General features: G+C 42.4%; 1 protein-coding gene across 4 annotated transcripts in view; it reads right to left on the bottom strand.

The window, feature by feature from the left end:
• The window catches only part of LOC132400500 (nuclear receptor coactivator 7-like), a 124,265-nt gene that overhangs the window by 49,882 nt on the left and 58,478 nt on the right, over positions 1–15,905 (bottom strand). For all 4 annotated transcript variants that reach the window (XM_059981506.1, XM_059981505.1, XM_059981504.1 and 1 more), the window contains exons 4-6: positions 605–678; positions 335–442; positions 131–235 (exon numbers count right to left, since the gene is read on the bottom strand). In XM_059981506.1, the coding sequence (XP_059837489.1) occupies positions 131–235; positions 335–442; positions 605–678 (287 nt within the window). The remainder of the gene's footprint in view (positions 1–130; positions 236–334; positions 443–604; positions 679–15,905) is intronic.

Here is a 15,905-nt window from a genome sequence, read left to right as displayed (position 1 = left end):
TTGGTAATTGGTAATATTTCATGTTTTCCAGCTGACAGTTTTGTACTACATTTTAAAAATGTTGCTGCAATAATAAGATTTACAAGTAAACTACCTTCAGAACAATCTATTGGATAACAACAATACTTACTGGAAGTTTATCATACTCTGTATCTGATGAGGGTGGAGTCAGAGGGCTTCCACAGTCTGGGGAATTTGCTGCAGCAGAATATGGTGCTTCTGGAACAAACAAGATCTGAAAGCACCAAAGCCACTTTAAATATATGCAAACTCCAAATTTAAGTGTATTATTAAATTAGCACAATTTAACTTTCTGTAATTAGTGAAGCCATACCTGACCAGGAACAACAACACGACTATAAAGTTTGTTCATTTGTACAAGTTCATTTGGAGTAATGTTGAATTTCAAAGCAATGGTGTTAATTGTGTCTTGGGACCCAGCCTATAAAATATTGCAAATAAAATCATCTCTCTCATTCTAATGATCAGCATCTTACATAAGGTTATTTATTCCCATTTTTTCTTGGATAGATATAACTGGGTCTAATTTGTCAGCAAAATTTAAGTGTAATTTTACCTTATAAATCAATAACTGAATTCTTACCTCATATTCTATGGTTCCTTTTGGCCTCTTAACAACCATTTTCTTTTCCTTATTCCTGATCATCTGACCATCACCTTTTTAAAAAAAGATCAGATCTCTTAATTTAAACACAAGGTAAATGTATTTTAATATTTAAAATTAATTACATAAAGACATTATGGTTATTCAGAATTTTTTAAATTCTAGAAGGAAAGCTGCACAGACTAATATGAATGATTTCTAAAATTTGTTATTTTCTGACAATCAATTTCAATTAGTTTAGATTTGTTATTCCTTTATTTGGAAAATCAAAAGTGAACTTAAAACATCTAGTTACCACTTCATAACAATTGCTACAGGTCCTCCTAGCTAACACTAAACATATCTAAGCTGGACAGTACTGCTCATAATTCAAGAAGCCTGAGAATTATGTTGGCCAACTTTCAACTCCTACTAACTACTTACAAAATGACAGAAAATAGTTCAAAATCCAGCCTATTCAGTTAAATCAACTCCAGCAGCCACTTTTTAACACATCTGCAATTATTCTCTCAGCTATCCCACTGTATTGTCGGCATGATGAAGCCCCTTCTCTTTCACTTCATATAACATTTGTCTCCTCAATACCCAGAGTCTAGACTGACATCTACATCATTTATTATATTGATATTTGTCCTCTACTGTGTCTATTGTCTTGTTTATCACTTATTAATTGATTATTGCACTGACCTGCACTATTTTGGTGCACTTTATGTAGTCCTGTGTAGGTCTGCACTCTAGTGTAGTTTTTGTGTTGTTTTATGTAGTCTAATGTAGCCTTGAGTTGTCTCAGTGTAGTGTACTTTTGTGTTGTTTCATGTAGCACCATGATTCTGGAGGAACGAAGTTTTGTTTTTACTGTGCACTGTACCAGCAGGTTATGGTCAACAATAAAAAACAACTTGATTTGACGTCTGATTTTGTGAAATTCTCAGCACATTTAAACTTTGTTTCCTAACATACAAGTTAGAAAATTTATGACATTCCACATCTAACCACTCCCTAAAAACCCTTGGTATAACAAGCCACAACATTCTTAAAAACTATTCCCCCACCCACACAATGTTATAGTTTATTGATTCAAAACACTTCCCAAAACCCAAGAATTCCATTAAAGCTCAACAACAACAGCTTAACTTTGGGGCTCTCCTCTCCACAACAGTTTCCTGTTTTATCAGCTTTGCCAAAGCACTAGCGTGAATAAAACCACCAAGTTTACACAATCAGACCATAAAATACCACACACAGTCAACATTCACATTTAAATAACTAACATCTAGAATTTGAACTCAAAAAGACTTTTTTTTACCCAAAGAGGTATGAGATATATGCAGTATATATAACTTTTATATACAAACATAATTCTGTTTACCAAGACCATATTTAAAGTTTGTGTGCCATGTCTCATGAAAGTGTGGCTTATAACTGCTTCACCTGACTGCGCCATTACAATCTTAATTCACCAGACTGACTGTACAGCATCCTCTGGCAAAGTAAGGGTCAGAGGGGTCTGCTTCCTAATCAGCTCCTCATGGTGCTCAGATATGATGCTCTTGCTGGGTTCCTACTCAGGCAGCCTGGAATATAAAACGGTGAAGCACCACCTATACTACTTGCCATGGGAGTTCACTTCAACTATACTGACAGCACTTTACACCCTACTCCAGGTGGACTTGGAACCTGTACTTAATGAGTTGTACTCTGGTCAACAGCTTAAAACAGGATACCCAGAAGACCTATTCACCCCTGCCAGTAATTTCAACCAGGCTAGCTTGACAATGTCGCCATTGTCACGGACTTCATCAGTGTTGGCAAGTGTAGTGCCATACGCATACCAAAGGCAATAATCTAGGCATTCTCAAACTGAAAACTGGGAGATCTAGCTTCCCAGTGAGCTTAACACATTCTATGCATGTCCTGAACAACTGGAATATCACCACCCACACAGATAGCCTTCAATGCACTTGAACCCAAACAACTGGGCCAGATGCTTTCCACAAGTAAAGAGTGAACTCATAGAAAGCATCTGGCCTGGATGGCATTCCCGGCTGTGTCCTCAGATCTTGTGCAGATCAACTGGCAGAGTAATTATAGACATTTTTAACATCTCTTTGCTTTAATCTGAGGTTCCCACCAACTTTAAGACCATTATCATCCGGGTACTTAAGAAAAACAAGATAAAGTGCCTTAATGACTACCATCCAGTGACTCTGAGACCCACTATCCTGAAGTGCTTCAAAAGACTGCTTATGGCACCTGTTAAATCCAGAACAGGTCTGAGGCGGACACCATCTTTCTGGCCCTACACTAAGCTCTGGAGCGTCTGGGAAATTAGAAACACCTGTGGTTTACTGAGTGCACCTGTGCTTTCAACACTGTAAGTCCAAGCAAACTCTTCTCTATACTCTGAGATCTGGGACTCAAAAGCTCCCTTTGTAACTGGATCAATGACTTTCTGATCAACAGTCTGCAATCAGGAAGGATGGGCAGCAACCCTTTCACTGCAATTACTGTGAACACTATGGCCCCACAAAGCTGTGTCCTTAGCCTCCTACCCCCTGAATGCTCATGACTGTGTGGCCAGATTCTGTTCTTACTCCATCTACAAGTTTGCAGATGTTACCACCATTGTGGGCTGTATCTCAAATAACACTGAGATGCAGTAAAGGAAGGAAATTGTGACATGGTACAATGCCAACATTTCCCTTAGTAACAGCAAAACTAAAGAGCTGGTCATGATCCTGTTTACATCAATTGTGCTGTCTCCTTTGACTCTCACCAATTTTATTGATGTACCATTGAAAGCATCCTATCCAAATACCTCCCAGCTTGGCAGAGCAACTGCTCTGCACTAAACCACAAGAAACTGTCGAGTTGTGGACTCAGGTCAGCACATCACAAAATGAGCCTCCCTCCTGGAACTCTGACTGTCTCAGTAAAACAGCCAAAGAGACAGACACCCCAGACATTCTCTCTTCTTTCCCCCTCCACACTCCCGTCAGAAGATACAAGACCTAAAAGCATGTACCACCAGACTCAAAGGCAGATTCCATCCTGCTGTTGTAAGACAACTGAATCCTAGTACTTTTAGATACGATAGACTCCACTTCTGGAGAGGGACAGGAACAGACATGTTAGGAAATTGGAGTAAGGGGAAATATGAGGCTATCAGGCAGGAACAATATAACCATATAACAATTACAGCACAGAAACAGGTCATCTTGGCCTTTCTAGTCTGTGCCGAACGCTTACTCTCACCTAATCACACCGACCTGCACTCAGTCCATTACCCTCCATTTCTTTCCTGTCCATTTACCTATCCAATTTTACTTTAAATGACAATATTAAACCTGCCTCTACCACTTCTACTGGAAGCTCGTTCCACACAGCTACCACTCTCTGAGTAAAGAAATTCCCCCTCATGTTACCCCTAAACTTTTGCCCCCTAACTCTCAACTCATGTCCTCTTGTTTGAATCTCCCCTACTTTCAATGGAAAAAGCCTGTCCACGTCAACTCTATCCCCCTCATAATTTTAAATGCCTCTATCAAGTCCCCCTTCAACTTTCTATGCTCCAAAGAATAAAGACCTAACTTGTTCAACCTTTCTCTGTAACTTAGGTGCTGAAACTCAGGTAAATATTCTCTGTACTCTCTCTATTTTGTTGACATCTTTCCTATAATTCAGTGACCAGAACTGTACACAATACTCCAAATTTGGCCTTACCAATGCATTGTACAATTTTAACATTACATTCCAACTCCTATACTCAATGCTCTGATTTATAAAGGCCAGCATACCAAAAGCTTTCTTCACCACCCTATCCAGATGAGATTCCACTTTCAGGGAACTATGCACCATTATTCCTAGATCTCTCTGTTCTACTGCATTCTTCAATACCCTACCATTTACCATGTAAGTCCTATTTTGATTATTCCTACCAAAATGTAGCACCTCACACTTATCAGCATTAAACTCCATCTGCCATCTTTCAGCCCACTCTTCTAACTGGCCTAAATCTCTCTGCAAGCTTTGAAAACCTACTTCATTATCCACAGCGCCACCTATCTTAGTATCACTGCATACTTACTAATCCAATTTACCACCCCATCATCCAGATCATTAATGTTTATGACAAACAACATTGGGCCCAGTACAGATCCCAGAGGCACACCACTAGTCACCAGCCTCCAACCTGACAAACAGTTATCCACCACTACTCTCTGGCATCTCCCATCCAGCCACTGTTGAATCCATTTTACTACTTCAATATTAATACCTAAAGATTGAACCTTCCTAACTAACCTTCCATGTGGAACCTTGTCAAAGGCCTTACTAAAGTCCATATAGACAACATTCACTGCTTTACCCTTGTCAACTTCCCTAGTAACCTCTTCAAAAAATTCAATAAGATTTGTCAAACATGACCTTCCATGCACAAATCCATGTTGACTGTTCCTAATCAGATCCTGTCTATCCAGATAATTATATATACCATCTCTAAGAATATTTTCCATTAAATTACCCACCACTGACATCAAACTTACAGGCCTATAATTGCTAAGTTTACTGTTAGAACCCTTTTTAAACAATGGAACAACATGAGCAATATGCCAATCCTCCAGCACCATCCCCGTTTCTAATGACATTTGAAATATTTCTGTCAGAGCCCCTGCTATTTCTACACCAACTTCCCTCAAGGTCCTAGGAAATATCCTGTCAGGACCCAGAGATTTATCCACTTTTATATTCTTTAAAAGCTCCAGTACTTCCTCCTCTTTAATTGTCATAGTTTCCATAACTTCTCTTCTTGTTTCTCTTACCCTACATAGTTCAATATCCTTCTCCTTAGTGAATACCGAAGAAAAGAAATTTTTCAAAATCTCCCCCATCTCTTTTGGCTCCACACATAGCTGTCCACTCTGATTCTCTTAGGGACCAATTTTATCCCTCACTATCCTTTTGCTATTAATATAACTGTAGAAACCCTTTGGATTTATTTTCACCTTACTTGCCAAAGCAACCTCATATCTTCTTTCAGCTTGTCTAATTTCTTTAAGATTCTTTTTACATTCTTTATATTCCTTGAGCACCTTACTTACTCCATGCTGCCTATATATATTGGAGATCTCTCTCTTTTTCTGAACCAAGTTTCCAATATCCCTTGAAAACCATGGCTCTCAAACTTTTAACCTTTCCTTTCAACCTAACAGGAACATAAAGATTCTGTACCCTTAAAATTTTACCTTTAAATAACCTCCATTTCTCTATTACATCCTTCCCATGAAACAAATTGTCCCAATCCACTCCTTCTAAATCCTTTCGCATCTCCTCAAAGTTAGCCTTTCTCCAATCAAAAATCTCAACCCTGGGTCCAGTCCTATCCTTCTCCATAATTATATTGAAGCTAATGGCATTGTGATCACTGGACCCAAAGTGCCCCCCAACACATACCTCCATCACCTGACTTATCTCATTCCCTAACAGGAGATCCAACCCCTTCTCTAGTTGGTACCACTATGTATTGCTGTAAAAAACTATCCTGCACACATTCTACAAACTCCAAACCATCCATCCCTTTTACAGTATGGGTTTCCCAGTCTATGTGTGGAAAATTAAAATCTCCCACAATCACAGCCCTGTGCTTACTACAAATATCTGCTATCTCCTTATAAATTTGCTCCTCTAATTCTTGCTCCCCATTAGCTGGTCTATAATACATCCCTATAAGTGTTATTACACCTTTCCCATTCCTCAATTCCACCCAAATAACCTCCTGGAAGCATAAATTGGAAACAGATATTCTGAGGAAAACAGGGAAGAAATGTGGCTAATGTTCAGGGGATATTTGCGTGGCATTCTGCACAGGTACACTCCAGTGAGACAGGGAAAGGATGGTAGGGTACAGGAACTGTGGTGTACAAAGGTTATTGTAAATCTAGTCAAGAAGAAGAGCTGTAGAAAGGTTCATAAAACTAAGTAATGATAGAGATCAAGAGGATTATAAGGCTAGCAGGAAGGAGCTTAAGAATGAAATTAGGAGAGCCAAAAGGGGCCATGAGAAGGTTTTGGCGGACAGGATTAAGTAAAACCCAAGTCATTCTACAAGTACGTGAAGAGCAAGAGGATAAGACGTGAGAGAATAGGATCAATCAAGTGTGACGGTTAAAAAGTGTGTAGGGAACTTGAGATAGCAGATGTACTTAATGAATACTTTACTTCAGTATTCACTACGGAAAAGGATCTTGGCCATTGTAGGGATGACTTACAGCAGACTGAAAAGCTTAAGCATGTAGATATTAAGGAACAGGATGTGGTGGAGCTTTTGGAAAGCATCAAGTTGGTTAAGTCACCAGGACTGGACTGGATGTACCCCAAGCTACTGTGGGAGGCGAGGGAGGAGATTGCAGGACTTCTGGTGATGATCTCTGCATCATCAATGGGGAAAAGAGAGGTTCCAGCGGATGGGAGGGTTGTGGAAGCTGTTGCTTTATTCAAGAAAGGGAGTAGAGATAATCCAGGAAATTATAAACCAGTGAGTCTTACTTCAGTGGTTGGTAAGCTGACAGAGAAGATCCTGAGGGGCAGGATTTATGAACATTTGAAGAGGCATAATATGATTAGGAATAGTCAGCATAGTTTTGTCAAAGGCAGATCGTGCCTTATGAGCCTGATTAATTTTTTGAGGATGCGACTAACCACATTAATGAAGGAAGAGCAGTAGATGTAGTGTATTGTAGCGATGTACTACACACAGCGCTGAAATAATGACACGCAGTCAGAAAGTCGTTTCAAGACTAGTTTATTCAAACTTCGCGGCGCTGGCATTTAATCCCTAGCGCCTGCCCTGTCTAGGCGGAAATGACGTTAGAGGTGCATTACCAAAGTCTCCCCCCGTGCGCTGGCTATTTGTGAGCAGGTTCACCTGCGCAGAAAGTGGGTCGCCACGTAACCCACCCCCCCAGAACCGGCGATACACCTCCCAATGTCCAGAGTCTGGATCAGCCTCTGTTTGGGAGGTCTGGCGGACCTCCGTATGATCCCCAATTCCTCCATCCTCTTGAACTCCTCCTTTGCCAGGCAGAGGTTTTCCAGGGGGAGCCTTCATGCGCGGGTGTGGAGGGGTGGTCCCTGGGTCGGGATGTGGTGCTGTACCCCATGTTTGGGTATGGCTGCCGTGAACTGCAGTATCAGAATCGATGGAAACTCCACCAGGATTCTGGTGAATTCGTTGTCCGACAGCGTGATGGAGTCTAGGTGTGGGGTCGGCAACTTGGTTTCACCCAGGGAGAACGTCTGGAAAGTCTCGGCATGTACCAGTCTTTTCCCTTGCAAGTTGACCAGTAAGCTGTGAGCTTGCAAGAAGTCCGCCCCCAGGAGTGGTTGGGCCATAGCGGGCAGTGTGAAGTCCCATGTGAACCGGCTGGTGCCGAACTGCAGCTGCACTGCAAGTGCCGTAGGTCCGTATAGTGCTGCCGTTTGCAGCCCTCAGGGTGGGTCCTGGCTTCCTGTTGCGGGTGTCGTACCCCGTCGGGGGCAAGACGCTGATCTCCGCTCCAGTGTCGACCAAGAAGCGGAGTCCTGACTGTTTGTCCCAGATGTACAAGAGGCTGTCCTGGTGGCCAGCCGCCATAGTCATTAGCGGCAGCTGGCCCTGGCCCTTGCAGGGCGGGCGATAATGGCGGGCTTTTGTGCCCCACTGCTGGTGGTAGAAACACCACTGTTCACTGGCCTCCTCACTCCTGCCTCTGTGTTGTGTGTGCCCCCCTGCCGGGTCTGGTCTGGTCCGGTCTGCTGTTGGGGGCGTGGCCTGGTAGTCTGACTGATGGACGCCATGCTCTCTCTCTTGGCTTTCCACAGCACGTCTGCCCGGGCCACCACCTTCTGGGGGTCGCTGAAATCTGTGTCGGCCAGCAACAGATGTATGTCCCCAGGCAGTTGCTCTAGGAATGCTTGCTCGAACGTGAGGCAGGGCTTGTGTCCATCAGCCAGGGACAGCATCTTGTTCATCAATGCTGACGGCAGTCTGTCTCCCAAACCGTCCAGGTGAAGCAGGCGGGCACCTCGCTCACACCGTGAGAGGCCAAAGGTCCCAATGAGCAGCGCTTTGAATGCTTCATATTTGCCTTCTTCCGGGGGCGACTGTATGAAATCCGCAACCTGGGCAGCCGTCTCCTGGTCAAGGGTGCTCACCACATGATAGTAACACGTGGAATCAGAAGAGATCTACCGAATCTGGAACTGGGCTTCTGCTTGGCTAAACCACATGCGTGGTCGCAGCGTCCAGAAAGTCGGCAGTTTTAGTGAAACTGCGTGAACAGATGAAGAGTTGGTCATCTTTGGTCCAAATCCCGTTTGGACCATCGGGGTCACCAATGTAGCGATGTGCTACACACAGCACTGAAATAACGACACGCAGTCGGTAAGTCGTTTTGAGACTAGTTTATTCAAACTTTGCGGCACTGGCATTTAATCCCTAGCGCCCACCCTCTCCGGGCGGAAGTGACGTCAGAGGTGCATTACCAAAGTCTCCTGCCGCACGTTGGCTATTTGTGAGCCGGTTCGCCTGCGCAGAAAGTGGGTCGCCACAGTATATGGATTTCAGCAAGGCATTTGATAAGGTACCCCATACAAGGCTTATTGAGAAAGTAAGGAGGCATGAGATCCAAGGGGACATTTTTTTGTGGATCCAGAACTGGCCTGCCCACAGAAGGCAAAGAGTGGTTGTAGTCAGGTCATATTCTGCATGGAGGTCAGTGACCGGTAGTGTGCCTCAGGGATCTGTTCTGGGACCCCAACCCTTTGTGATTTTTCTAAATGACCTGGACAAAGAAATGGAGGGATGGGTTAGTGAATCTGCTGATGACATAAAGGGTGGGGGTGTTGTGCATAGTGTGGAGTGCTGTCAGAGATTACAGTGGGACATTGATAGGATGCAAAACTGGGCTGAGAAGCGGCAGATGGACTTCAACCCAGATAGTTGTTCAGTGGTTCATTTTGGTAGGTCAAATATAATGGCAGAATATAGTTTTAATAGTAAGACTCTTGGCAGTGTGGAGGATCAGAGGGACCTTGGGGTCCGAGTCCACACTACTACTGTGCAGGCTGACTGTGTGGCTAAGAAGGCATACAATGCATTGGCCTTCATCAATCGTAGGATTGCGTAATGTTTTAGCTTTATAGGACCCTCGTCAGACCCTACTTGGAGTACAGTGTTCAGTTCTGGTCGCCTCACTACAGGAAGGATGTGGAAACCATAGAAAGGGTGCAGAGGAGATTTATGAGGATGTTGCCTGGACTGGGGAGCATGCCTTATGAAAACAGGTTGAGTGAACTCGGCCTTTTCACCTTGGAGCAACTGAGGATGAGAGGTGACCTGATAGAGGTGTATAAGCTGATAAGATGCATTGATTGTGTGGATAGTCAGAGGCTTTTCCCCAGGGCTGAAATGGCTAGCACAAGAGTGCACAGTTTTAAGGTGCTTGGAAGTAGGTACAGGGGAGATGTCAGGCATAAGTTTTTTTACGTAGAGAGTGGTGAGTGTGTGGAATGGGCTGCCAGCAACAGTAGTGGAGGTGGATATGATAGGGTCTTTTAAGAGACTCCTGAATAGGTACATGGAGCTTAGAAAAAAACAGGGCTGTGGGTAACCCTAGGTAATTTCTAAGGTAGAGACATACTTGGCACAGCTTTGTGAGCTGAAGGACCTATATTGTGCTGTAGGTTTTCTGTTTTTATAACCTCACAATCTACCTTGAATGGCCTTATTATCTAGCTGCATTGCACTCCTGTAACTGTAACACTATTCTGTATTGTGTAGTTTTACCTTGAACTACCTTAATGACCTGCCTCAATGATCTGTACGAAATCTATTCAAGGCAAGCTTTTTGTTATACCACAGTACAGGTGATACTAATAAACCAATAAATTAATTCCACTGATAGTTTTGTTGGCACCTGTGTTTGTTTTGATAAGCAAATAAGTGCCATTTTCTTAAATTTGTTTGTATTAAATCTCTGAAGTTTTCATATTCAAGGATAAGCAGTAAGGGCACCAAGGAGTCCAACAAACTAAAAAAAAACTTTCAATTTTCACCCAGAGTGTCACAATTCTACAAAAATGCTAATTCCCAGAAAGTGAAAATAATAGTCTGGAAGCAACAATGCTACAGCCCTAATCATTTGCTCCCATGTTGGGAATTATCTGCACGAGCATGGTTTTCAGCAGATAACGACACTTTGCAGCCTGGTGTGTATAGTATCAACTGCCTCTGCAATGCACCAACAGACACTTCATGAAGAATAACCGGTCAGCACAAGCAGCTAAAGACTTCCTAACTCTCAAATTAGGAAGCCCACCTGATGATGATCCTGCACAGCGTTAAACCTGGCAAAGTCTTCATTAAAATTCGTGAGAGATATCAAGATGAAATCAAAAAGGATAAATGAGGATAGGACATTGGATGCTGTCTCGATGGATGTGAACAAGGCCTTCAACAAGATTTTGCATGGCAGCCTAGTTTAAAATGTTAGGTCCCATGGAATTCAGGGAGAGCTGTTTAGGTGGATTCAAAACTGGCTCAGAATAGGAAGGAAAGGATGGTAGCTAAAGGCTGTTTTGTAGAATGGAGGCCAGTGAGTAGTGCTACAAGGGTTGGTGTTGCTCTTCATTATTCGTATAAATGATTTGTACACGAATGCACAAGATCTGATCAGTAAGGATGCAGATAACAAAATTAGTTCATAGTGAACAATGTAACCAAAAATTACAGGGAAGGACTTTGATTATTTAGGGAGATTGGCCAAGGAGTGGCAAATGGATTTCAACACAAATAAGTGAGGAGATGCCTTTTGGATAGTCAAACCAGTATAGGATTTATACTATGACTGGTAGGGCACTAGGGAGTGTTATGTAACATTGGGATCTGAGAGTACATGCACAACTTGTTGAAAGCAGTGTCACTGGTAGACAGGGTGGTGAAAAATGTTTTAACATGTTGGTCTTCATCAGTCAGGGAGCTGAGCATAGGAGCTAGGACATTATGTTGCAATTATATAAATTATTGGTGATAACACACTTAGAGTACAGTACTGTACAGTTTTGGGTATCCTGTGATAGAAAAAGACATGGATAAACAGGAAATAGTGCAAAAAGAAGATTTACAAGGATGTTGCCAGGACTAGAGGGCATCAGTTACAGACAGCAGTTGGCCAGGCTAGGTATTTATTCCTTGGCAGCATGAGGGCTGGCCTTATAGATGTTTATAAATGAAGGATAAAGATTAAGTGCATGGTAGAAGTTTTATTCCCACTGATTATCCATTCAGAAGACTGTCTTCACTGTGACACTTTTAAAACTACACTGCGATACACTGAAGTGCTACAGTCAGGCTGCCAAAGAAAGAGTAAGCCAGAGTCAAACAGCATGGCTTAGAAGCAAGCAGTTAACAATTTTATGGCAAAAGCAATCAAACCAGATACCAGTCAAAACCTCATAGCACATTGCCTTTTTCTCCACATCTAAAACTCCATTCTCCAAAAAAAATGTAGAAAAGCCAGTGATAATGAGGAAACAAAATACTGCAAATCTAACATTAAAGAGGCTAGTTGTACTTTTTAAGAAGTAAAAAGCAAAAACATTTAAGGGGGAATTTATAAAGCCCAAAGCTTAGATGACTAAAGCCACTTCCTCCGATAAAAAACAATGATAAATAATTGCAACAAAGCACACCAAAACTAACAGGATCACAACATTTCTGAAGAATTTGAAAAGAAAGACAATGTTGTGGATTGATCCAAACGAAAGTGTGATTAAATTCTGGACTGAAATAATGGAATTATAAAACATGTTTCCACTCAGCATAGCACATTCTATTGCAACGCTGCCGACTAAAACAGATTCAGCCATCTACTCAGAAAGGTTTCCATAAACTGAATTCCACAGTTGGGAAGACGTTCGATGTTAATCCCTCAGCAACATTTGCATCCTGTGAAATAATAGGTAAAGATCCGTGGTACATAAAAATGATATTAATAAACAATTTCCAGATTATCTTTAATCCATTTATAAAATAAATACAACATATTTTATGCATTTCTGCAACTTCAAATGTCTCCACTAATTTTGCTTTACGGGGTGCAGTATTACAGTGCACATTGGTTTCTGACTCAAACCTGCAGAGGCCAGCCATAGCCACAAATTTCTAGTTTTGTCTAACAACCTTATTGATGAGACAGACTGATAATCAAAACTATAATTTTCAGCAATCCTATACCGAACAACTACTTACCCAAAATATCTGAGCATTACTTTTCTTATTGTATGAGTGGGGCTCTGATCTCAAAAGTAACGATGTAAAATCTATCTCGCACTGCACTGAAGCTCAGCTTTAAATGAATGCAAGGGAATAGGGAGATTCCAGAAAAAAAATGGACAGGAATATGTAAGGTGCTATCTGAAACATGCTGAATAATCATGCTCTGTATTTCCCTAAAGCAATTCAAAGTCATGGAAACATGTGGGCATAACCACATGTACATTAACATGAAAAAAAAATTGTAAACATACTTAAATTTCCCACATTAGGGCATGTAATGCATTGAAAGGCGAGCTTTGATCTCCAGAAGCTAATTAATCTTGACTCAAGATTTCCAGCATCTGCAGAATCTCGTCCTGTTACATCTTTGTCACCATCTTAATTATCTATCTCAATTCAGGGGAGGAAAACAATACTGTTTTAATATGCACTTCAGATCTTCGTCTTTACAAGCAAATGTGTCCATGGTTCTCGGTCATTCATTTCATGCTAACCTACTATCAGCAATTTGTAGAAATCAGTCAGTACTCATGCAGGACAGATGTGTTGATCTATCAGATTGTTTCATACTGATCATTTATCAAAGCTGAAATTATAAACACATAAACTTTGAAAATCATAGACACAAGAGATTCTGCAGATGCTGGAAATCTAGAGCAACACACAAAATGCTGGAGGAACTCAGCAGGTCAGGCAGCATCTATAGAAATGAACAAACAGTTGATATTTTCAGGTCAAGACCTTCCTTCAGAACTGAGAAGGAAGGGGGATGATGCCAGAATAAAAAGTTGGGGGGAGAGAAAAGAGACTATCAGGAAGGTGATAGATGAAGCCAGGTAGCTGGGAAAGGTTAAGGGCTGGAGAAGAAGGAATCTGATAGGAGAGGAGATTGAACCATAGGAAAAAGAGGAGGAGGAGGCAACCCAGGGGAAAGTAATAGGTAGGTGAGAAGTAGAAGGTCAGAGTGGGAACATAGAACATAGAATAGTACAACACATTACAGGCCCTTTGGCCCACAATGTTGTGCTGACCCTCAAACCCTGCCTCCCATATAAACCCCCCACCTTAAATTCCTCCATATACCAGTCTAGTAGTCTCTTAAACTTCACTAGTGTATCTGCCTCCACCACTGATTCAGGCAGTGTATCCACGCACCAACCACTCTCTGAGTGAAAAACCTTCCTCTAATATCCCCCTTGAACTTCCCTCCCCTTACCTTAAAGCCATGTCCTCTTGTCCTGAGCAGTGGTGCCCTGGGGAAGAGGCGCTGGCTGTCCACTCTGTCTATTCCTCTTAATATCTTCTACACCTCTATCATGTCTCCTCTCATCCTCCTTCTCTCCAAAGAGTAAAGCTCTAGCTCCCTTAATCTCTGATCCTAATCCATACTCTCTAAACCAGGCAGCATCCTGGTAAATCTCCTTTGTACCCTTTCCAATGCTTCCACATCCTTCCTATAGTGAGGCAACCAGAACTGGACACAGTACTCCAAGTGCAGCCTAACCAGAGTTTTATAGAGCTGCATCATTATATCGCGTCTCTTAAACTCTATCCCTCTACTAATGAAAGCTAACACCCCATAAGCTTTCTTAACTACCCTATCTACCTGTGAGGCAACTTTCAGGGATCTGTGGACATGTACCCCCAGATCCCTCTGTTCCTCCACACTGCCAAGTAACCTGCCATTTACTTTGTACTCTGCCTTGGAGTTTGTCCTTCCAAAGTATACCACCTCACTCTTCTCCAGGCTGAACTCCATCTGCCACTCGTCTACCCACTTCTGCATCCTATCAATGTCTCTCTGCAATCCTCGACAATCCTGTACACTATCTACAACACCACCAAACTTTGTGTCATCTGCAAATTTGCCAACCCACCCTTCTACCCCCACATCCAGGTTGTTAATAAAAATCACGCAAAGTAGAGGTCCCAGAACAGATCCTTGTGGGACACCACTAGTCACAACCCTCCAATCATAACGTACTCTCTCCACCACAACCCTCTGCCTTTTGCAGGCAAGCCAATTCTGAATCCACCTGGCCAAACTTCCCTGGATCCCATGCCTTCTGACTTTCTGAATAAGCCTACCATGTGGAACCTTGTCAAATGCCTTACTAAAATCCATGTAGGTCACATCCACTGCACTACCCTCATCTATATGCCTGGTCACCTCCTCACAGAATTTTATCAGGCTTGTTAGGCACAATCTGCCCTTTACAAAGCCATGTTGACTGTCCCTGATCAGTCCATGATTCTCTAAATGCCCACAGATCCTATCTCTAAGAATCTTTTCCAACAGCTTTCCCACCACAGACGTAAGGCTCACTGGTCTATAATTACTTGGAATATCCCTACTACCATTTTTGAACAAGGGGACAACATTCACCTCCCTCCAATCCTCCAGTCCCATTCCCGGGGACAACAAGGACATAAAGATCCTAGCCAGAGGTTCAGCAATCTCTTCCCTCACCTCATGGAGCAGCCTGGGGAATATTCCATCAGGCCCCAGGGACTTATCCTTCCTAATGTATTTTAACAACTCCAACACCTCCTGTCCCTTAATATCAACATGCTCCAGAACATCAACTTCACTCATATTGTCCTCACCGTCATCAAGTTCCCTCTCAGTGGTGAATACCGAAGTATTCATTGAGGATACTTCCACTACCTCCAGGCACATCTTCCCACTTATATCTCTAGTCGGTCCTACCTTCACTCCTGTCATCCTTTTGTTCTTCACATAATTGTAGAATGCCTTGGGGTTTTCCTTTACCCTACTCGCCAAGGCATTCTCATGCCCCCTTCTTGCTCTTCTCAGCCCCTTCTTAAGCTCCTTTCTTGCTACCCTATATTCCTCAATAGACCCATCTGACCCTTGCTTCCTAAACCTCATGTATGCTGCCTTCTTCCACGTGACTAGATTTTCCACCTCACTTGTCACCCATGGTTCCTTCACCCTACCATTCT

The sequence above is a fragment of the Hypanus sabinus genome, chromosome 10, assembly GCF_030144855.1.
Source record: "Hypanus sabinus isolate sHypSab1 chromosome 10, sHypSab1.hap1, whole genome shotgun sequence".
Lineage (NCBI taxonomy): Eukaryota > Metazoa > Chordata > Chondrichthyes > Myliobatiformes > Dasyatidae > Hypanus > Hypanus sabinus.
Note: the sequence above shows the minus strand (reverse complement) of the source record. Positions and strands in the feature narration are given on the sequence as shown.